The sequence below is a fragment of the Alligator sinensis genome, unplaced genomic scaffold (assembly GCF_000455745.1).
Source record: "Alligator sinensis unplaced genomic scaffold, ASM45574v1 scaffold388_2, whole genome shotgun sequence".
Classification (NCBI taxonomy): Eukaryota; Metazoa; Chordata; order Crocodylia; family Alligatoridae; genus Alligator; species Alligator sinensis.
The window spans coordinates 1,480,095-1,503,856 of NW_005842102.1; the positions used below are offsets into that span (position 1 = coordinate 1,480,095).

The following is a 23,762-nucleotide window of genomic DNA, read 5'->3' on the forward strand; positions in this document are numbered from 1 at the left end:
TTGTGGCAAGAAGGAGGAGCAGCAAAACTAATCTCATTGGGCATTTGTATATGTGCACATGCTGCAGCACCAAATGCTTTTAAAAGCACCTGGTGCTGTGGTGCATGCATTTGTATAAATGGCAAAATGCACATCAGTGCTGAGAAAATGGCGGTGGTGCACTTTTTGAACTAAAACACATTGAAGGTGTGTTAGTTGAAAAGTACACCACTGCCATTTTCTGCACGGTGATGTACGTTTCACCATTTATACAAATGCATGTGATGCAGTGCCGGGCACGTCGGCTCACATGCTCCACAGGCTCTGTTAATAGAGTCTGCTCCAATGCGCTGGATTTCCATAAATGCTATTAGTACTAATTGTTTTCCTGAAGCTAAGCATGGTATGTTTGGTGAAGAGCTTAATCTGATCTGATCTGACTGGGATACAGCCTTTTGGTTTTGGCCACTTGGAGGCAATGACAAGCCATAAAGGTCAGACTAGCACATTGCAGCCGATCAGAATGCTTTGCGGCTCTGCTGTTTTGTACCTTGCTGGCATATTGGGTACTTGGTTAGAGATAAGTTGGGTTGGATAGGGACTAGATTCCATGAGCTGGGTAGTCCCTTCCAGTGCTAATTTAATTGAAGGGGAAGATGCAGAATGCTCCAGTTACTCCTAAATCAAGGTAGTACATACTTAGCTTATACAACTTTACCTACAAACCAGCTGCTTACCCATGCCCTGGAGACTTTCAAGTTAAATTAGCCCTAGGTTGGTGAATCTTAAGTGTGCTGTTATTGGAGGTTTCTATGCATGTGTTACAGGAGGCTTTCTGCTGCTCGTTTTCAGTGCTCCAAGTAAAGTGGAATCTGCTTTGGCTGTGGCTTTACCAGTTCCAGATTTTGACCTCAGTCTGTTTTAAATGCAGCTGACAGTATTTTTGCTGTACTATATATAAGGGGGCCTTGAGTGCAGTTGTTGCAGTGAGCTAGCCAGTCCAAGATTTGGTCTAGTTAATCACAACTGCAACAACATGGTGCCTCTTTCTGATGCTTGGTTTCCTCCTACTTGCACTTGTGAGTCCATGGAAGACTTTATACATACACAAGACTAGATGCATCTGCACCTGCCTTTTGTACCAAGCCAGGCTGTGTGGGTGGCTTTGTGTGTACCATGTTGCATGTGTTCCTTTAAGAGCAAGAAAGTTTGGAGGAGTGTGTGTGTGCGCGCGTGTGCGCGCGCGTGCGCATGCACACAACAGGAGAGATGGCTTTGGGTGTGTTCAGTGAGGCTTTCCTACATGTTGAGACCTATTCATACCACTGACACAGCAGTAACACACCCTGCTTACTGGGCTGTTTCATTGTCTGCCAGATGAACCAAGAAATGATGACTTAGGAATGTTTGTAGCCCAAGATTCAAAAGCCTGACTTTCTAGAGCTGTTGTCAGAGACGACTTGATGCACAACATTTTTGTCTATTCCAGACAACTGTTGTTGTACATTGACAGCAGTAGGCAAGCTGAATGCACCGAGGTAGTGATTGTGCTGTAGCGGGCTGCATGCTTTTTAAGAGCAGTTCTTCCTTCACTGTCACTTCATGGCCATCTCGTTGTTCCTGATAGCCCTGTTGGTGAATGGGAGCAGACGTGCCACAAAAGAGCCATCCAGGAAGCTGGAGAGGGTTGGATCTATAGGGCTCACCTGTTAATCTGGGTTGCATTCTCTGGTATTATTAAGGTTCATTTGCTGCAGAGCTTGCAAGTGCAGTTTCAACAAAAGGCCTTAGCAGTGCTGCTCCTTATTAAATTTCATATCCAGTTAAAAGGTTAGACATGGCAGAAAGCAGTTCTTGCTATGTAAACCCTCTTAGGATGCTGCTTGAGCCAACTGGTGTAGCTTTTTTGACAGGCAGTGAACATTTACCTCTTGTGTAAACTGGACAGGTTTGCTCTGTTCTCTGCAGCCTCCACAGGCATTCTGACTAGAAACCTATGTTCGGTGGCTCTGGAAGTCGATTGTATCTATGTAGACTGTCACAGTGAGGACCTTTTGCCCTTCGTGATGTCACTAAAGCACTGGGAGGCCACGCGCATAATTCCAGCACCACCTGGAAGAGCCTGAATCTTAAACCGAGTTTGACAGCTACTCCATCTGTTGCTGACCTCCATTCTCATCCACATCAATATATGCTGCATTCAGCAAGAGCCTACATAATCTTTTCAATAAACAGGCCGTTTAGCCCCAGGGCCTTCGCTTGCGCAGCTTCGGACTGGAATGCAGGGATTTGTCATGAGAACTATTGCTCTAATATGACTTCAAATATCAGCCTTAAATTATAGCTGAGGCATGACTGATTGGTACAGGAAAAAGCTTTATAGCTGTAATTTTTTTCCTTGTGCCTGACAAGGTAAGTTCTGCTGTATTTCTAAGAAACCCTGAGTAACTTTTGTACTGTTTTTGCTATAGTTTTATTCCTCACATCCTGAACTGATCTACCTCTCTTACAGTTCAGTGCAGTGTTGTTGCTTTTTTTTTTTTTTAATTGTTAATAGGCAATTATCCTTCTGCTCAACATAGCATCAGAGCATTTTATGCTGTTCAGCCCCATCACAAAAGTTACACTTCCTGAAGAAAGGGGGTGGGGAAATCTCTTAGACTATCCTTTCTGGATGGATTGAGTGGCGTGGCCTAGCAGGTCAGCCACTCCATTTTGAAGTACTCAGCGCTTTGAGGGCAAGAGAGGTGATGGGAAAGCTAGAAGTGCTTATGTTGATGGCGTGTGAACCATTCTAGCTTGGGAGTGTTAATGTATCTGCTTTTGGTGAATGGAGAGTGCGGAAGCCCAAATCTTAAGGGACTGCAGCTGTCAAAGGATGCAGAAGACCGCAATTTAGTCTGCATAGACTGAACAGAAATGAGTGTAGATTTAACCCATAAAAATGTGCTGCTCGCCCTGCAAAACACTGGGAAAGGTGTAGCCTGTGCAGAGAGAGAAAAGGGAAGCTGAAGTTGATGGCAGTCAGGTATGATGTAGCAAAATACTACAGAACTGTTAGGGGTACAAATTACTCTCGCCTTCCCTGCCCTTCCCCAGCACCGTCTGTCTACCCTCTCCTGAACAATGCATTGCAATGGCATGATGTTCCTGGTAAACTGAGGCAGTTGCTTTCCGTATAGGGACCTGTATTAGGAATGTATCCAGCCAAAGATTCAATTGCTTCTCGTGTTGGGAAGGATCGAGAATACATCTTGTGGAAATGACTTGTTCAAGGAGAACATTCCTTTAATCTGGAGCATCCCGTGTTAATTGTCAATCACAGCTTGCTAGTTAGCTTCTGCCTTTCCCTCTCTTTCCTCCTTCTTTGACTGCGATAATGAGCCGAGTGTTGTGAGGAGACCAAAAATATTTCCCAGTTCCTGCAGTGAGACTTGAGAGGGCGTTTGCTGACAGAGGAGGAGGCAGTCGGGCTGCCCTCGGCAGTCATCAGTATTTCATACAAAGGGAGGGGAGGAAACTAGAAGTTGCATCTCTGACCCCTCTGACCTTGGGAAGAGTTGGATATATTGTTTTGGGAGAAGTGGTGAAGTGATCTGGAGGCTGAGCTCTCGTTCACAGGCGAGCTGCTTAAGTTCAAGGGAAACGCAGCTTGACCTTTTTTGAAAGGTGCGTCAGAAAGATCTGCAGAAGAATTTAATAGACTGCAGACTCTGCTGGTGTGATGGGAGACGTCCTCCCACACCTGTTGACTTTTAGCTGGAAGGGCCTGAACAGTGCATTGAATATTGGGGGGTCCCATCTCCACCCCCCCATACTTCACTCTGCAGGGTGTTGACTTAACAAATATAGGGACCCCAGTAATTACGGCAAATTGGTTCACAGATTATAATGCCTCCTGAAAATACCAGCCGTCTCATAGCTACTTCCCAGGCAGTTTTCTGTGGCTGTGCGTGTGCGTTTCCCCACTCCAGTGTTCTGTCATGCCTTGCCTCCCTGCGAGATTATCCTTTGGAGATGAAGAATGGGTTTATGTTCCTCACCAAGGACATTTGAAGAGTACAAGCTTCACTCCTCCTTTTTGTTTATTTGCCACTGAATTGCTTCCATGAAATCCAGATTCTGTTCTTGAAACCACTGTAAACCGTCTCTGTATAATAACAGCTCAATTTTAAAACCTATCCACACCATCCATGGAAGTGGACAGAAAAATCTTTAGCTCTGATGGGTAGCTTCTTCAGGGCTTGTTTCACAAACGTTTCCTTGCATTTTGAGGGAAATGCATCATTGTGCAAAATGACATACACTACATAGAGGCATCCGTAGTTCAGGTGTCCACACCAGACTTTTACTGATACTGCTACCATGCTGTAAGCTATAGCAGTATATGTCCACGTGTAGAAAAGTCCTGCGAGGCCTGTTCATCGGGTGACTTGTCTTAATCTTTTTGTTAATGGCCTTTTTGTGTTCTCTCTACAGCTGCCATTAATCTAGCGAAGCTGAAGCTGTTCAGGCATTACTATGTTATGGTGAGTAAGTAACTGATAGGTATGTCTGTGATCAGGGCTGGAAAGCTCTTCCTTTCGCACACAGGTGTTGCAAGAATGTAAGTGGCACAGCGGCTTTGTATCCAATTGTGCCAGCTGCTCTACAGATGCATAGTAAGATGGCCCCAGATCATGGAGAGAGCAGCTTGGAGAGATCCTTTGCTTGCATCAAGTTTCAAGCTCTTGTGCACAGTGTATCTGGGTCTCCTTAAACAGCACCTCTGAGATGTAAACTGCACCCCTTCCCCCCCCCCCCCCCCCCAACATCACCTTAAAACAATTTAAAAGCTCAGACTGAGTTTTGCTGCTCATTCTTTTAATGGAAATATTCTGCAAATGTGTTTAACCAGATGTCTAGCTACACATTTGAGGTCAACAAAGCAAAATGCATTTTGCACTGCTGGCACTAATCTCCTGGTGTCATGCAGAACTCTTTTGGGATTGTAGACTGAGTTTTAACCTTAGTGATGCAGCCTGTTTTGTGTCATCACGGGCAAGTCAGTTTTTCCATGGGCTTCAGTTGTAAAATAGGCATAGCACTGTCCTAGGTCACAAGGGTGTTTAATGAGGATAAATTCATTTAAAGAAGGGGGTAGCTCTCTGAAAATACAAAAATATGGCCAGGATTTCATAGCTTACCTTTTATTTTGTGCATTTAACTGATGTTTGCTATGACTTACGAGCTAAGTAATAGATAAGTGTTTGGGATTGGCACTGGTTTTCAGTCAGGTGAATTGTGCACTTACCTGGTAGGTATATAAGTAGAGTACACTGCATTTCTTCACTCCCCCCGAGGTCACCTTGAGCTTTGCCTACTGAGTTGCTGAGCCTAAAACAACATACTGTCAGCTTAATAAAATTTTAAATTTGGGACCAAATTGTGCCGAGAGGGGCATGCAGTCTCTGTTGAAAGTAAAGGAAGCTGTAAGCATATATCACAAGAACCACGCTGTTAACGGTTTTCAGTTGCCTGATGTCAGACATCTTTTCATAAGCTGTAAGAATAAAAAACTATGTGCCTGATTTTGCTACTCTGTGGAAACATTTGCACATCCCCAGTGAAAGTTAAAGAAATATATATTATGCTGTTAATCATACCTCGAGACATTTAGATTTGCATTAGTGTTTTGCATTTAGATTTTGGTAATAAAATCATCAATCTGTATCTTTATGTTTATCAAACAGTGTAATAAGTCGAATCGGGCTTAATTCTCAAGTAACCCTTCACTGGTACTGTTTCTCTAGGAAAAGAGGTTTTGAAATGATGATGCCTTCGTTCTTACTCCTTTTTTTTTTTTTCTTCTCTCCTCCCACAGATTGTATGTTACATTTACTTCACACGGATCATTGCGATGCTTATTAAGGTTGCTGTCCCATTCCAGTGGAAATGGCTCTACCAGGTATCTTGCTGGCAAAGGAGAATACTTCCATCCTCTGTATTTTTTACTCATTTATTTTAAAATGCAACTACATTAAAAGCAAACACACAAGTGTTTCTCCATATTATAACATAATTTCTCTAAATACAGTACTAAGGTCTGTGATTTCTCCTGATCTTAACCCTGATATACCTGAGGTGGGGAAGGAATATATTTTTAGTTTCCTGTTTATCCAGCATGGCTGCTGGATTATACATGAGATGTCTGGAGGGAAACAAATTATTGATTTTAGCTTTTCAGTTTAAAAGTGTCTCAAGGAAACGGATCGAGAGCATACAAAGGAAAAAAAATCAGACCCAGGTTTGTCTTATGTAATTGAGGCTCTAGGGAGCTGGCAAAATAGGCTTTCACTTTTCCATCTACGGGCTTTATTTGCTTGGTGACTTTTTAAATGCTTGGTTTCTTACAGTATAATCCAAGCTACCATGCAGGGAGTCTTTGAATATGTTAATTGCTGGTAGCTCCAAACAATTTAAAGGATCTTTGTTTCCTTAACTGCAGTAAGGCTTTGCTTTTAATTTTAAAGAACTGAAATAATGTTTAGATTTGTAACTGGTTATTTAAAACCAGGAAAACAACAAAAGTAGAGGGCGTGACAGTATTTGTCCAGATACTGGCATCAATCAGGCAGGGAATAGCTTTGTTGCACTTTTACCAGACTAAAGTCATCTGGTTCACTAAACCCTCCAGTTCTCAAACAAAGGGAAATGTATTGCAACTATATTGGGGTCAAAAGTAATAATCTTGTCTCCTGTTTTTACTTGTAGCTGTTGGATGAAATGGCCACACTGGTGTTCTTCGTCCTTACTGGGTACAAGTTCCGTCCGGCATCAGACAACCCTTACCTACAACTCTCTCTGGAAGACGAGGATGACTTGGAGATGGAAGCTGTGTAAGAACTTTCCTGCCCCTCCTCGTTGTTGGTTTTAACATTGTGCAGAAAGAACAGACTGCTTGCACCTTCGTTTGAAGGAGACTTATTATTCTCTCCCCACTCTACCCCTTAAGCAAATCAGTCTGGGATGTGTAAAAGTGAGGTCTGGAGCTAACTGCTCTACTCAGTGGCTCTCAAAGCACGAAGGAAGCTTGTGTGCTTATGTGCGGACCAGAACTGAGCATTGTACTGGTGTGCAGAAAGATACTAGGTCACATAAGAGCTTTGCTTTTTTTTTTTTTAAGTCATTTGCAAAGGTGCTGTTGGGGCTGGAACAGGACTAGAAGGGGCCTCTTAGGCCATGGAGGCCAGTCCCCTACATTCTCAGGCAACTGTTTATCAAGAGGTCTCAAACTGGGGCACTCCAGGCCTTGACATGTACTGCAGCCATACAGCACTTTGCAAAAAAGAAGCTAAGCACCACCTCCACCATGGGATTGGCTTATAAAAAAGAGAAGGCATTTTTAATGCTCTGTAATGGCAGAAGCAGAGAAATGGTTAGGTGAAGATACTTTGAGGTAAACCTAGAAAGAGGGCCATACCCTCCCTCTTTGCAACATCCTTCCGAATCCCACTTTGGGGAGGAGGGTGAGATGGTGAGAGAAAAGATATAGTGTCACATTGTAACATAAGATTGTTATATTGTAACTTAGAGCCATGTTCTTCCCTTTTGCTTCAGTATCTGCTGTTCATAGACCTTTATCAAAGTTTGCAATGTATCTCCAGCCAGAGGCAACACCAGTGGCCACCTATCCCTCTAAAAGCATCCACATGTTTGCTCAGACATAGACACCCTTATTGTCTTACCCCTATAGTTTTTTTTTTTTTCCCTGTCTGTGTTTTTGCATCTTTGTATTAACTGTTGCAGATAATGAGGCTTGCCTGCACTCGGGTCTACTTGGAGTGGGGAGGTGCTATTATGGTTTAGGTTTTGTTTACATGAGGAAAGTCTTGATCTTGCAGACGAGCTACTGTGGATCATTACCCTACTGAAGTCATCTTAACCTTGCTATTTTTGGTGACGGCTGAATGCCTGCATAAAGCTTTCTCAGCCTGGCTTTTTAGAATGAACCTGCTGGCTCTAGCTGTCATGTCACAGCCTATTGCTGGCAATTAGATTAACTTGAGGCAATCCCTGGGAAATCCTTAATTCCAGTGCAAATGGAGGAGAAGTTATTTGACCTTTGGCTCAAAGACCAGAATGAACTGACCTGGTTCCCTTGCAGTCTCATCTTAACTGGAGCGCATCCAGTGTGTAATCAGAGAGAGGTTTCTTCCAGCGGTTCTTACCCTGAGAATTCTTCGCAAGCACACAACTTCCTTGCAGCTGCAGGATGCTAATCTGTGTTCACCCACCGTAGAGTGGGTGGAGTACAATGCAGGGTGCTGCTTTACTTACTCTTGCCCCGATAGTTGAGCCTGGAGCTTTGACAGCACAATCCTGAGCAAGACAGAACTACGGGGTGAATTCTTAGAAGCCTTCCTCTTCCATGTTCCCTCACTTCTGCTAGATCACCAGGCCCCGGGGCTGATGATCCATTACACATGGAAATAAGAATTCTAAGAGTTTTATAATCTGGAATAATTAAGCACAAAGATGGATTTCAATCCAAATGCTTGCCCCTGCCCCTCTGGTATTTCTGCCTTAGGGTGGGATTCAGAAATGTTTCTAATTTCCTGTAATGGAATGCCATAAAAAAGCCTTGTTCAGTGTAATTTAACATGTATTCTTGCCCATCTGAATTGATTTCTCAGACCTGCTTGGGGTGTTGTGATTTGGAGAAAGCAGCGGGGAGAGAGTTGATGTATTTGGGATGAGAGGACAAACAAAGGGCAGAGATGGTGAGGCAGTCTCTACAGATGCTTGAATCCATCATTAAAGTCTCAAGGCTCTTATTAACCTTATCTGTCCCAATTCATTTTAATGAAAGACTGAATCTGCTCCTTTTCCTAGAGGCTTACACAATAGAATGGTCTTCCCAGAGGTACCTTTAAAGGAATAGCATCTTAAATCACATTGTCTGTATTTTTTTCTTTCCTTTTAGTTATTTCAGGGTTTACTTTAACTGAGATCAGAAAAATAAGTTCTCTGTGGCTTATTCTGTGCATGTGTAATAGCATGCCTCATGGTTTGTTTTGGGTTTCTTTTGCTTCCACTTCTCTGTAAACAGTTTCTCCTTTGTGGGAGTTCTTTAGATCACAGGAGTTTAGAAGCTGTTTCGTTAAAAACAAAGAGAGAGAAAAAGTAGAACCAGCAACATTTGCAAGAAGATTAGGGGAGCAGATGCAATATCTAAATTTAGCACATCTTGAAACATTAGATTGCATCCCTGGTATCCATTGCGTGGGTAGGATAGTCAAAATGGTCCAAACTTCAGCGAAGCAATGTAATTGTAGCTTGACTGGTGGCACATCTGGTCACTGTCAAAGCACAATTGAGGCTTATATACTTCCACTAGTTTCATTCTATAACCCAGACAGGCTCTTAATAGCTTTTGGCTATTGTAGAAATTGAAATCATTTCCCTGTTGGAAGAAGCAGAGAGGATAGGCTTAATGTCAAGAATACAATAGCAGAGGGCCTGACAAGAACAAGAACATCTGTGTACTCCTATAGACGTGCAATAAGGCTGCTCCGCTGTGTTGCAAATCCAGCGCCATTAATCAAGTCTGCTGGAGCACGGAAATTAACATGCTCTAGCAGCCTCCCCGCGCTGAAAAGTAGCAGCAGGGTGCTTTACGCTAAAGCTTATGCAAGGAGCTATAGTTCAGAGTGCCCTGTCACCATCTTTCAGTGTGGGGATACTGATGCACATGATGCTCAGGCACTTTTAATTAGTGTGGTTCTCTAATTAAAATGCCTCCCCCTCCCCACACACCTCTTGGGAGCGTGTCTATAAACACCCTGTGTGACTAGGTTTAGGCAAAGTAGAGATCTGGATAGAAGTTCTGGGTAGGCAGGTACTCAGTGCAACAGGACTGTCAGGAATCATTAGCCAGCTGTCTCATCTAGCTTGCTTAATAAAACATTTGAGCAGTGTTGCCCTAGATGCTTGTAGTTCCCAGAGAATTTGAAAGGTTTTTACCTTGCAGGGGATATGTAGGTAGGTGGGTTTCCATTCTGAATGCAGAATATGGCTAGGGTGCTGTTCTGATCTTGAGGATGAGGTAAAATTTGACAAGGAGCCTTGTTGGCCAGCACAGGTGAGGTTTTTTTTAATTGTTTCTTAATTGTAAGGTGCTGTTGTTTTGCTTTCTAGGGGCTGGGTAACATGGTGCCATATTGGAGTATTCGTGCTACGGGCTCTCAAAGAGTTTATAGCACTTTATCTCCCTGCATACTTCATCTTATGTCTTTAGGGGTCCATTGGTTTAAAAGCTAACTTTGACTGGGATCTCCAGTGCTCTGAGCCAGTTTAAGGTGGTGCATAAGTGGAATGAGAGCAGCAATTAAAGAATAATTAGTGACAAAGTCAGTTTTTGCAGTATTTTTAATAAACTCTAACTAAATTAATCTTGGCCGGTATCTAACCTGACTAGCTGTTCCAGGAAACACCAGACAGTGTGTTGAACTTTTAGCCTATCTAACCAATTGTATAAATGTAACTCTTCCCTGGATACAATGTAAAACAGACAGGTTTGAATGTTTCAGACCAGATGTTCTGTATTTTGTGCTACTCTTCAATAGTTCACTGCACTATAGATGCTCTGTGCTGCCTGATAGGAGTGTTACTTATTACCCAGCTTTTTTTTCTTTCCTCATTGGACTGTAGAAAGAAGCAGCATTTGTCATTTTAAACCAGCAGCTCCAATGAATGTTGTCAGTAAAACTTAGAAAATGCCTTTTTTTTTTGTAATTTGCATACAAGCTCAAGAATTTTCCTTCCAATTAATTTCTCTCCAATTTGGCAAGCTCTTGCCTCATCCAGTTCTGAATGGAACTGAAGTTAACATTCCAATTCATGAAGAACCTTTGCACGTCAAAACACGTTTGCACCAACCTCACCGGTGTCAGCACAGTTTGGAAGTAGCATTAGCTGGGGAAAGCACTGAAGACAAGTTTACCCTAAAGAATTGGGCAAAAGATTTTTCTTGCAACAAGTTTCTGTTCAATTTTTTTTGTGAAATAGTGGAGGATAAAAATGGTCTCTGGAATTAATTTTTATTGTATTACAAGCTTTTTAGGACTGGAACTCTGTGGCCAGTTTTCAAATGCATCTGATGGCATGCCTCCTTGCTTGGTCGTTCAACTGTCCCATAACCTTTGGTTACAGAAAAGCAGTAAGGTATGGAACTGCTTACAAAAGCAGTTTTTCTTGATCCTGGTACAGGCGAAAGGAAACAGTCTCTTGCTTCAGTTCTCATTTGTAGCATCTTATTTCGGCCATCTGGTTCTCCTTATTGCAAAGAGAGAAAACATAAATAGAATGTTTAAGATAAATGAGGCTGAAATAGGTACAAGTACCCCCAGATAACTCAAATGAATTGTTTGGTGGGAAGTGCTGCAGTATCATCCTTTTTCTGATGCTGTGTCTACCTTTTTACTGTGAAGTGCCCTGAGGTAGTCCACAGAGGTACTTGGCTCCAGTGTTTGCCCTTCAATGGTTACATTGGGGATCTGATGCTTAGAGTAGCTTGTGGAGTTGGTAATGCAAAAAACTCAGCATCACTAATTTTTTAACCTAGTTTTTCAGGAGCAATTAAGTCATTACCTAATGATGGTTAGGAGGCCTTTGTGCATGAAATGTAGCTCCAGGGTGAGTGCTGGTGAATAAATGTCCACGCCAGAAAAACACAGTCCTAAATGACTCATGAGAGGTCCAGGCATGAACACTTTGCTACATGGACTCATGGAACAGGCATGGATACTTGGCTAACTTCCTTGGTAGCTATGCACCGAGATTAATTTTGGGCAGTGGATCTCTCACTCCCCAAACTACACATCATGTAGTGTGTCCTTGATGTACCCCCAGTTTGTCGGACCAATAACCTGACATCTATTTTATGTACTTTATTAACTTTTTTGTTAATCCTTTTTAAAAAATCTGCTAGGGGTAGGTTCTTGTTTGAGCAAACCTAGTGACTTGAATAAATTAAACTATTTGTGTCTCAGTCACAGGAAAGCAAGGAGCGTGCAAGAGACTTGGGATGAGAAAATTGCGTTTTTGAGTTTTTGATAGTGAGGGAATCTAGTGTTTTGCTCTAAGACTTCCCTTGTTGCCCATTTTGGGTAACTTCTCAGAGCCCTGTTGAGAGGTCCTCGATTCATGGGTCAGTTTAATTCCACTGAACATTTGGCAGAGATGATCTGTAAAGAGACATTCATTCTTCATTCTCCAGCTACATCAAGGAAGAGGTTACACATTTGAAAAACTGCATTTGTAAACACTTATGTGCTAGGTGAAACAGCAGTAAAAATCTATATGCTTGTTTGCCAGCCAAGCATTTCCTGTTCTGGTTTAGTTTGGTTTGGGTTTTTTTATTAAATAATGCTTTAGCAGAAAAAATCAGAGCTCATTGACAGTCGGGTGGCTAATGGCATCCTGAGTACTTTTGTATGTATGCACACATGCTCATGTGCTTCTTTTCATGTAATAAATATCCTCTCACTTTTCTGAGCCCATGGCAGAAGATAAAAGGTTGCAAACTTCAGAAATCTCATAGGGAGCCTTTGCCATGTTAGGTTGTTCCAGTTTGATTTTTTTTTTTTTTTTTGTAAGTGAAATGCAGGGTTGGGGGCTTTCTCTTATTTGATAGATGGAAAATGCCTTTGATTTTTCTGAGGAATGGTGCTGCAGAAGCGTTCAGTTGGTCTAGGCCCAGTGATTCTTCTGCAGGGGGCTGTGGCGCCCTGCGGTGCCTTGAGATCCTTTCAAAGGTGCCACCTCATGTTAGTGTTAAGCGTGCAAACATTCATGAGAGAAACCCAGAGATTTCAAATAGGAATCTACTGCGTTCAAAACTTCTGACCAGTTGGAGTCTTTCTGAGTTTCTTACTCTAATCTTTCTACAATACAAAAAATGAATGAAAACTAAGAGCTGGCATTTTTGGAGGGGTGCCTTGCGTTTTAAAAGGTTGAGAACTGCTGGCTTTAACATCCCCTTTCTCATAAATCAAGGGAAGGGAGAACTGTGTCTTAGATTTCAACCTACTGTGCTCACCCTAACTGGGCTCCAGGCTTTGCTCAACTCTTCCAGGAAAATGTTAGAATCATGAGCTAATGCTGTTGCACTGGATATTTTCACTCTGGCTCTCTGATCCATGCCCACTTTCAAACGGGGGAAGCTTGAGAAACTTGGCTGGTCTGTGCAACACCAAAATGCTGTTAATGACAATGTTTACAAAAGAAAAAGAAAAAAGAAAGAACCCTTCCCCTCCCTCCCCTCCCCTCCCCTCCCCAGCATGTGAAACAAAATTGCAGTTGATGAAATGGCAAGCTAAGGTAGAAGCTGTAAACCTGAAGACCATGTGTGTGTGCATGCACATGTGAGAACGGGGGCATAGGGGGGACTGCACAGTTAATCACATGAAAACTTTGCTCAGCTTTCACCTTTTTTAAATTAAATCCAAGTTAGAAAGGCTTAACTGTAGGAAAGGCTAAAGTATGTGTTTGTTGCGTTTTTACTGAGGGTCTTTAGCCAGTAGAAGAAAATGATCTTGGACATTGTAGGCCTTTGAATTTGGTGCACCTGAACAGAAAACAATAGGAGTTGTGTCTGTGCAGGTGAGAGTATACTAAAACTAATCTGGAGACTGATCTTTTTTTCTAAGCAGGGGCAATAGCTATTCTTCACCAGCCAAGTGACTTGTATACTGTGTACTATGCCACTTGTAAAGCATGTGCTGTCCATTTGTGCACATGGAGCCAGAATTTTGCTTCATTTAAGGCTTGTGGCTTGAAGGTGCAAATACTCTCAAGCAAAAGAGAAGGTTGCTGGTTTCTGGTTTTAATACTATCTTCTGGACCAAATGACAGCATGTAAACAATTGTCCTCCCTGGGGTGGGTGGGAAAGCAGTTTGCTGCTTTCTCATTCCTGGCAGGGTTGGGGAAGGGTGGGGAGAATGTCCGAAGCAATAGGCCTCGTTTGTACACGTCAGATGCCTCAGTGCTATTTTACAAATGATGCATGGGAGCATGTGTTGGGGGTGTGGGATCCCCTCTGAAGTGGGATCAGGTGGAAGTAAAAGTATTAAATTAAATGAAAGCATCTCACCAATGCATAAAGGCTGTAACCTCAATTATTTTTCTAGCTACCTGCAGCCACCCAATAAAGCAAACACTGTAAGAATACTGTCACCTTTGTTTCATCTCTGCATCCTGAGTTTGTTCCCTTTGCATTAGGTGGGATAAACTGCTCTGCAGGAGAAGGAAATGGCAGCACCCCTAGGTCCCTGCCATTCTGCCTTTCACAGGCTTCCAGGTCCTGCATCACAGCAGACTGCTGTAAAAAGCAAGCAGCCCTAAAGCTCTGTTCTTTGAGTTTGGTGACCTTGCTTGATGGCAGATCAGTTTTCAGTCCAGTTTGCAGTATCAGACTTGACTCCTGGAGGTCAGGTTCTATCACCCTTCCAGGTTTTTTCCTCTTACAGAACTATAGAACAGAAGACCAAGCAAAAAGGAGGGTCAGGATGTTCCAAGCTGTGAAAGATGGAAACGCTTCTGCAGACATAGCAATCCTTTCCTTAAAGGTCTGGGATAACTAGGACAGGAACAAAGCAGTGGGACACCTCTTAACAGAGTTTGTAATGGACCGCTCCTTCCTCCTGTTAGTGACCAATTATTTGCTCCTGTAGCAACTACAAGTATTACTTGCTTAAAAACAGAGGAGAAGGGGTTTGACATGTCTTAGCTGTCATTCAGTATCATTTTTTGGTTAGAAATAACCAGAGCTCCTATACACTGCAATTCTGGGAATTTTTGTGGTACATTATTGTGGATCAGGGTTGAAATCTCGTGGCAGCTTGGAGAGTGAGTCTGAATGTGAGTGCTTGAATTTAGCTAATGCTGTTTGGTCCTGAGTTTCATGGTTCCTAATAAGTGTTGTCTGAACTGCTTTGGGGGAGGGAATACTTCACAATGGTTATCAGTGACAAAGGTAGAAATAAAAACCTAGGTGATAGGTATATAAATGCTGTCCCATCTGGACCTCCTCTGTGCAGTCCATGCTTGTTCTGTCACCAGTGGAGTTCTGCTGGCAATAGTGTGTTACTTCGGGAAAATTATAGCTACAATAAACACAAGCTTGGAGATCTTGCCTGGGATGGAAGTAAAATGGCATTATCCGAAGAGCCTTTAAAACAGTCCTCTCCCTTCATCCAAAAAAGGACGAGGAGAGAGACTTTTTTTTCCTTTCCTTTTAAAAAATATCTTGCTCAAACCAGCTCTTTGGGAAAAGGCACAGCAAGAATGAAAGCTGCATCTCAACACGGGACATTACCTGCCATTAGGATTTTCTGTGATGGATTTGTACAGGGGCTCAAGGAGGAGGTGAGGGAGCATTCTTACCTGGGGCTCTCGGGGTCCACAGTAAAGAATTTTATTACATGACAAGACATCAAAAGGCACTGATAAATAAGTGGAGCAAGTACCATATTCTACAACAGAATAAAAAGATTAAATTGCATATATATCAAATTACTGTGTGGGAGAGATTATTTTATCTGTGGTTTACAGAGGAAAAGGACATTGTATCCCTATCTTGGAGAGCTTGTCTGATCCTCAAGGTAATAGTCTGACACTGGTGGCATTATTCCAGCTTGGTGCACAGATGTGCCTGTATAATCTGCAGAGTATTATGGGGTTTTATATTCCTTCTGTCAAATTGCCATGAGAAATCCAGTTCCAAATTGATATAAGTGACCTCGGTTTTTTGTTATCCTGATTTCTACTGAATAACTTTGATATTAGCGGGACTCAGTATGTTTTAAGCCGCTGTTTGATTCTGGACTGTAGCCATGTGTATAATACATAGCACAGATATTTTTCCCCTCCTCTGGTTACTATGTATAGAAGCAGAGAAGATCCAGAAGAGGTAATAATGAACCCTGTATGTTAATTAAAGAATTAAGAAAATTTTTAAATGCATGTGCTTCATGGGGTAGTTTGTTGGGTGTTTTTTAACTTATAGGCTTCAAACTTTAGTAAAAGTGGGTAGGCTGTAGGGTTTGGGTTGTTGAGCTGAGGCCCAGATTATATTGTTTCTCTTTAACATAAACACAGATAAAGTACTTACATGCACAATACGTAAAACTGCTCTGGTAGATCTTTCCCTTGGCCTAGCTAGCAACTTGCTTTCCTACTGGAAGACCTTATCCTCTTGCAAAGAGCTTCCAATAACCAATTATACCTTGCTTGCTTCCCTGCTACCTCTAGTCTCTTCATCCTAGAAAGATATTTTTAGCTAGGAAGTTGCACACAGTGCTACGCAGCAACACTTCTTTAGAATGTAAAGGAGCCTTGGCACTGCTGTGGCTTTCTCCTCCTTGGTCCCAGTCCTTCTGTGCGGTCTTGATCTCTGTGCTGTCTTAGGCCTGTAGGGCTGGCTGTGGGTGGCTTCTTCAGACTGCTGAAAACAAACAGTTTAGTCCCAGCATGGTTACTCTGGCTCCTGTGGATGCATCTGTTTTTGCCTAAAGACTTTTTAGAATAAACTTCAGCACATTTTTGCACTGAAGCCTGCAAAACGCAAATGCATTAACAACAGTCTTTCCACTGAAATTCAGCAAGAATCTGTGCCAGCCATTTCCATTTGGAAAAATAACAAATGAGGATGTTTATGGAAGGAGAAATGGAAGTTCTTGGTACCAAAATGGAAGGATAATTTTATGTATAAGGCATACATTTGGCACCCTAGAGACTTGGGTTTGGTTTCTGGATTTTCCATCACCCTACATGGTCTTAAGTCACTTGTCCCAGCTCTCTGCTGAATAATAGGTGCCATTCTTACCCATTTGTAAGCTATTTAGGACAAAGACTATGTAACTATCAGCACAAATAATGAGCTAGTTCAAACCCTAGTTTTAAAATCCAGTGTCATCCTTTAACTTGGAGTTGATTATTTCCCAAAACCTCAATTTGTCTATACTAAAGATCCTTCTTTTAGGGATGTGACTGGACTTCAGTCGCCTCTCTTGTACCACTTAAATATCTGTCCATATGACTTTGGCTCCTAGACAACATCAGCATTGTCTTAGAGAAAATGCATTGCTACGATTTTGCAAGCTGTGGAAAAAGATGAGTGTAATCTAGATGTGACTAATTAGAGATTTCTGTGGAAGTAAAACGGTACAAATTTAATTATAGAAAGATAATTGTGTTTGTTTTGATTTGGTTAAGTAATCATCATATTTGTTTGGTTTATAATAAAACAGAAACAAAATAGAGGGCCAAGCCTGGTGGTTGGTAGAAATGGGTGTTCCAGTTCTTGGGTTGTGGATCTCGACTCTTCTGAAGCACTGTTGTTTTCACTCGTATTCTGAGACTGGCTTTTTTGCTTTTCTTTCCTTGTTTCTCCAGGGTGACCACTTCTGGGGTAATGGAGGGGATGAAGAAGGTCAAGAAGGTGATGAATGGTTCAGCGGAGTCCCAGGGCGAGTGGGAGAACACGGCATGATGGCCTGATCCCCTGGACCAAGGCAGCACGTTCAGAGAGACTTTTTTTTTTTTTTAATTTATTAATACACCTCTCAGTGGAAAGGGAGCAACCTGTACTTCCCAACACTGACACTGCAGCGGGGCGTGTGTAGGGGGAGCAAAACATTGCAAAAAATACCTAACTATTCTTCTTTTTTTTTTTAAGAAAATGGAGTTTCTTGCTGTACCTGCCGAGAGTGTGACACTTTCCTATGGATGCAAGGGTGGCTTTGGTTTTCTTTTTGTAATATTATTTTGCCCCCTTTCTGGAACAGGTGGATGATCCAAATTGTTTGGTGGCATTATCTGAAAAGTGTAATACAAATTGAGAGTGAGAGAGAGAGAGAGAGAGACGTCTTAGTGTGTATGTAAAGCTTATAATTATATAATGCATATAGATACACACGTGCTCTGTAACATACATGCTGGAGTTGACAATATCATGAAAAATGAGGAAATGGGAGAGGGTATGTGACTCTTTTTTGTAAACTTCTGCCAAATCAGGCAGGCTTCTTGATGGCCAGGAGGGAGACAGTGAGGAGGCTGTAAAATAAACTAACAGGAATAATCATTTGGAAAATGTAAGCAGATACTGGATCAGAGATGACTCTCTTGCCATCTTTCCCTTTGGTGAAGTCTAGAGGTTGGTCTTTTCTAGTCCGTGCAGGTATATACTGGGATGCATCAGTTTAAGTATGTGCTTCATTGAAAAACATCATGGTTTGAGCTTCTTGTCCTTCAGGCGAAGTTCTGATTTCCACTGTTGGAAAAGTTGCTCTGTATTTATGCACCGATGCAGAAGAAATCAGCATTTGGTACTCGGGCCCTTTCCTATCAGCTGGGTAACACTGATGCTGTTTGTTAGGGCCCTATGGGATTATTTTAAGTCTTGATTCTTAAACTGTGACCCAGAACGTTTTGGTTTCCAATATGAAATGTTTGAGAAACACATTGTGGTGGGCTGAAGTGTTGCAAAGGGCAATGGTCCAGCAAGAGGAGCTGCTTTCTTGTGTGGGGGAGGAAGAGCTTCTGAAAGAATGCTGTGACTACTGCAGGACGAATCTCTGGCTCATCTCCTTTATCCTGAACCATATTGTCTCTGTGGGTGGCTGCTTGCCTCTGGCTGGAACGTGTAGAATCAGTGATGCTGCTGCTGCCTGAGCCCCTCTGAGTCGAACAGAGTTGATGTCGTAACCAGTAAGCTTCAGCTCCAGTCATAGCAGGGAGCATGTTGGGGAGTAAGATGATGGTATTTCTTCCTAGGCACTGTAAACATTCAGCAAATGGGAAGTTAAAGCTTTCTGTTCAGGCATTAAAGTCAAATAAAATGGGAAAGGGCTGTGTGGGGGAACAGGAACAGTGTTGAAGCAGTAGGTGCTTGCGGAAAGAATTGGGGATTAGCTAATTGAGGAATTTCACGTACTGGCTTCTAGTCTTCAGTAGGATCCTTAACAGACAAATTACAAGTGCCCTGTGCTTTACCTGTAGTGCTCTGGTATTTCTGATAGCACAAGCATCTAACATAGTACTAATAAGGCTGCTTTTAGCTGAGTAGGGGAGTCACTCTTTAATTCAGTATAAGAGGGATAAGGTGGTATATAACTTAATCAAATAAAATAAGTAGAAACTAAGTGACTTGGACACCAGCCTTAGTCCTTTTGCAGGGCTATGTAGATATAATGCAGGGTTGCATAGGTTTCACTATAAGAGCTTGGCATACCTGCAAATGACAAACCCACAAGGGATCAGATTTGTTCAATGGCTGCAGAGCTTGCATCTCCAGGGAGCAACTGCCTGGGGAGCTAGACTTGCTGGCAGCTTTGTTCTCTACTGCAGCCTGGAACAGGGTGAAACTCACTTTGGTTTTGGATTGTCGAACTGTTTCTTTCTGGGAGCTGAGGCTGAGATGGGGTTTCAGTTCTTTAAAACTGCTTCCCATTGGACAGCGGTATTGCTTTCTCCTTACACCAATTCTCATCATCACTGCAAGCTTCAAAAATGTTGAAAGTGGATGGTAAGAAGAGTCTGTCTGCTCTGATGCCTGGGATCAGTTTCCTTTCATATTGCACTTGAAAACATAGTGGTTCCCAACACCAAGGTTTTTTTCTGTAGCAACTTTCTCACTTGCTTCATAATACATTAGAGCTGTAATAGTCTACCCCTACCCTTGGTGGCTAACATCTCATGAACCTCAAGCTTTCATTAGGAGAAATGGAAATTTTTTACTAGCAGGGTGGTCCACACATGATCTTGTAGAGCTTCCAGGTTCCTGGAAAGAATTGTTTTTGCTCTTTCTGCATGTTAAGTGGTAGAGATGTGAGGAAGTAGCACTCAGCCAAGTGTGCCAAGGCAGTTGTGGTCTTGAAAGCTGTTGCTCTTACATGGGAAAGCATGCTTGCTCTGCTCTTATGTGCAGCCCCAGAACTGTGGAAGTCCCTGGCTGCCTATTTGCAATTCTAGGGAATGGCCTTTTAGATGTGGACTTGCCTGCAAATTGTTGAGAATAATGCATTGGCAACTCCAGTGCTCTTCTGGCAAATGGAGGTGGTTGAGTAAGCAGTAAGGATTTCATGTCAGGAATAGAGGTGCAACAACACATTCTTACTCCAGAAGTGATGCCTTCAGGGGATCTGTTTGTACACTTCCTGAATTAAATGTGAACTTTTTTAAAGGATATGGCTCTTTCTACTCCAATGTGAGTTGGCCCTTTTAGAAGTCTTGTGAGGACTGCTAGGGGATGCCAACTCTTAACTGCTACATATTACGGCAACACAGCCACTGGTATAGGTAACGCTTATACCTTCAGTCTCAGGTTTCTCTCTTTATATGCACTTTTGCTAATATATCCGCTACAAATTTGTCTGCAGAGTCGAGGAATAAGCAGGAGTTGAGGCTGTCTCATGGGCTATGAGGTGGAGAGGAGGAACCCAGGAAGCGTTTCTAAAATGGGCAACTTTGGTCTGTGAATCGGAGACAAATGCGCCACTTTCTGGCCAATTCTAGCTGGCATCTGATGTCAGCAATGTTGGAAGACAACCAACGGTACCAGCTGGTTGCAGCTAAATTATTGCTATGAAAATATAGTGCTTAGCATTGTGGGTGGAAAAATGAGCAGAGCAATGAAAAGTTCATGTAGCAGCCACCATCTTACAGGCACTCTCTCTACTTGCTTCTCAAAAAGGAAGGCTTGCCTTTTTTCCCCCCCTGTCTACTCCATGCGATTGGCAAGTGCTTGATTTTGGTGGCCAGCCCCACTGCCCTGAAATAGTGACCCAAAAGTTATGATAATCAAAGCACCTGGCTTTCAAACACTGCTTCCACAGATGCCTGGTACCCTACTGACACTGTAAAGAGGGTGATCCAATTACTTGCGACTAAGTTGACCATCCTAGGATGCAGGTGGCTTAACTTCCCTCTTTATGCCTGTAATGATGAAAGTTGGCAAAAAAAGAAAAAGACTTTACAAGGCCATAGCGCTAAAAGTGTCTGAAGGCTTGGAAAACTGGGCCTTCTGTGAGCATATAGCTGCGGATGGCTTGATGCATCACCCCTAGAGACCTTGCAGCACATACTGTGCAAACTGTGAAACGTCTCAGGCATTGACTCTCTTCAGTAGTCATGCAACTTATGCCCCAATAAATCAATATTGATAATGATACCCAAATGATGCTTGAACACTCCCGCCCACTGTGGTAGCAGTGACTGCTGTAGTTTGGTTCAGCAAGCTGTCTTCCACAATAAGCTTGCTTGTAGCGCAGTTGCCAAATGCTTGAATATTACTGGCTTGGGAAATATTTCCCTTGGTAGTTTTATCTTGAGGCTTCTGTTTTGTTTTGTTCTTTTTCAACCATGATATTAACAGTATCACCCAGAATGTCACCTCCTTCCCTCGAGTGCAGTAGTTCCAGTTGGGGAAGCCACAAGCTATGCTATTAGTAAGCTCTTTTTCATGTTACCATCTAAACCAGCATGTCACCGTCTGTTTGGTACATTGTTCAGCATGTTTTTCTCCAGCAGGTTGCCCTGTCCCTTGATTTCCGTGCTGGCGTACCCTGGGAGCATGTTGTAAAGATTTGGTGCATTGCAGCATTTTTGTCTCAGAGCTAGTATATGGAAGATGTCTATTTTTTTCCTAAGCTACATGGACCCTGTAGAGTGTGAGCACACATTTACTGTATATTCTTTTAGCTATGTAACATTCCTCCTAACATTAAATTTATGTATCCTACTTGAGTTTCTTAAGTATCAAAGTACGAGCCAGGAATCCACTCCAGAAAACAGGATTTAAATGCACATTTTTAGCCTTCTTTGTTTTCTGCCACCAGTGACATCGCCCCTAGTGAGGGGGGGGACTTGCACTCCAGTCAATGACCACCAGATGCTCACAGCGGGGTAGGGAAGAAGGGGAATGGTAGTTGTCAGTGAGCTGGGAAACACCTGTCTGATTTTGAGCACCTGCGAATTCCACTGAGCTCCGCGGCAGGTGAGATTGCTGGACACCTGTTGAAAACTGAACCATGAGAGGACAAATAATGAGGGGGAGGAAAGGAAATCTGTTTTCCAGCCTGTCTCTAAATATCATTCGGTATCTCCCATGACTATAGCTAGCTAACCACAGCAGACTTGGAATGCTAGCTCCGATATGGCTGCTTCCGTTCTTGTCATACATGACCCTTTCCCCTCTCTCCATTGAAGAGACCATGGAGGCTTAACCAACAGTGAGGGGAAGTCACAAGGTGACACTCAAGACTTGCCAAGAACAATTATTTTGCCTCCAGAACTTTTTTTGCACATAAACCCTAGGGTTTCTTAAATATTTTTCATAGGAAATGACATGGGAAAGAGACTTCATGAGATGCTTGAGCAATTAGTTTCTTATAGTGTTCCTTGGAAAAGGTTGTAATCCCTTTCTTTTTTTTTTTTTTAAAGATTAATCTTGGATTTCCTGGTAGCCACAGCCATGCAGCTGCTTGCTCACATCATTTTTATTAGTGATACTGAGAATTCTGTAGCTTTTCCCTAGTGATGTCTTGTTTAGCTATAGCAGTGATTTCTTTAAGGTCTCTGCATGGTTTATACTTGAAAGCTGTTTTCTAGGAGGCTGAAGCTGGATTTGATGAGAAAATATTCTCTTGAGATACTACATTATATGTGAAGTGAAGGCACAGAAGAAAGTGGCTGAGAAGAGCTCATTCTTTGCAAGTTGACTGGTTCAAGGACCTGTTTAAGTTTTGACTACAGTGAATTCTGTAGTGAGCAATTTTTTAAATGTTTCCCTCTGGAAACTTCACTGAGCCTTCTGATCTCCATATCATAATCTGAACTTTGACAACCATGTTGCCAAAGGGGAGTCAGACTTTCTCTTGTATCTACAAGTCCGAAAGCTAGGAGACTGGAGCAGTGAGGTGATAACCATCTGAAGCAAAGGATGGCTTTGAAAAGTGCCCCTCTATTAACGATTGTTGGTGGGGGTCTTTTTTTTTTTTCTTTTTCTTTTCTTTTTTTTTTTTAAAAAGATCCTTCTGTATCCTAAATCCGCTTTAGGGCATCTTTGTAGGTTGTACTTGGCCATCCAAACTCCAAAAGAATCAAAAGATGAAAATCCTCATTGAGCTCTTGCTTTTTGGGGTTGCTTGAAGGTGTATAAATATTTGACTCTTGGTTTCATGTTGCGACGCAAAATGGATTTTTCAGTATTTTTTTTAACTTTTAATAAAAGAGTAATGAACAGTATTTATCTAAAGCTAATTTGGGTGGGTACAAATCAGGATGATTGGTCATTTGGTTTTTCCTGCTGTGATAAACATGTAAAATAAAGATTGTATGACTGGAATGAAAGTGTCTCTCTTGATCTTCTGCTCTAGGTTTGTAGTGACCAGATAGGCCCAGTGGCTCCAGCACATTACACGTGCACACTCTTCCTTAGCTCCTGCTAGTGAAGATGTGCCTGGCCAGCAGAATGCCTGGTTGCTCATGTTGGCCAACAAGCTGCATTTTGGCTGCAGCTGATGCTTTTTTACTACTTAAGAATGTGAGTAGATGTTCAGACCATGGTCTGCCCCATCGGGAAAAGCTTATTTTTAATTAACGAGTTTGAATACCAATAGGATGCTGCTCTGTACTGGCTTTAGCTGCCATTTTGTTGTTTGCTGTGCTTACACTGCAGAACATTTTTTTGGTTTTATTTTTCACATGCCTCAGGATATTATAAGCTTGTGCACTCTAGGTA

The 23,762-nt window shown here is 42.3% G+C and overlaps 1 protein-coding gene across 2 annotated transcripts in view; it reads left to right on the plus strand.

Annotated features, from left to right (window-relative positions):
• Window positions 1-23,366, plus strand: part of GPR107 (G protein-coupled receptor 107) — a 54,966-nt gene extending 31,600 nt beyond the window's left edge. For both annotated transcript variants that reach the window (XM_025204934.1, XM_014520282.2), the window contains 4 exons: window positions 4,459-4,508; window positions 5,843-5,926; window positions 6,733-6,857; window positions 17,417-23,366. In XM_025204934.1, coding sequence (XP_025060719.1) covers window positions 4,459-4,508; window positions 5,843-5,926; window positions 6,733-6,857; window positions 17,417-17,513 — 356 coding nt within the window. In that variant the 3' untranslated portion in view covers window positions 17,514-23,366. The remainder of the gene's footprint in view (window positions 1-4,458; window positions 4,509-5,842; window positions 5,927-6,732; window positions 6,858-17,416) is intronic.
• Window positions 23,367-23,762: the final 396 nt, after the last annotated feature.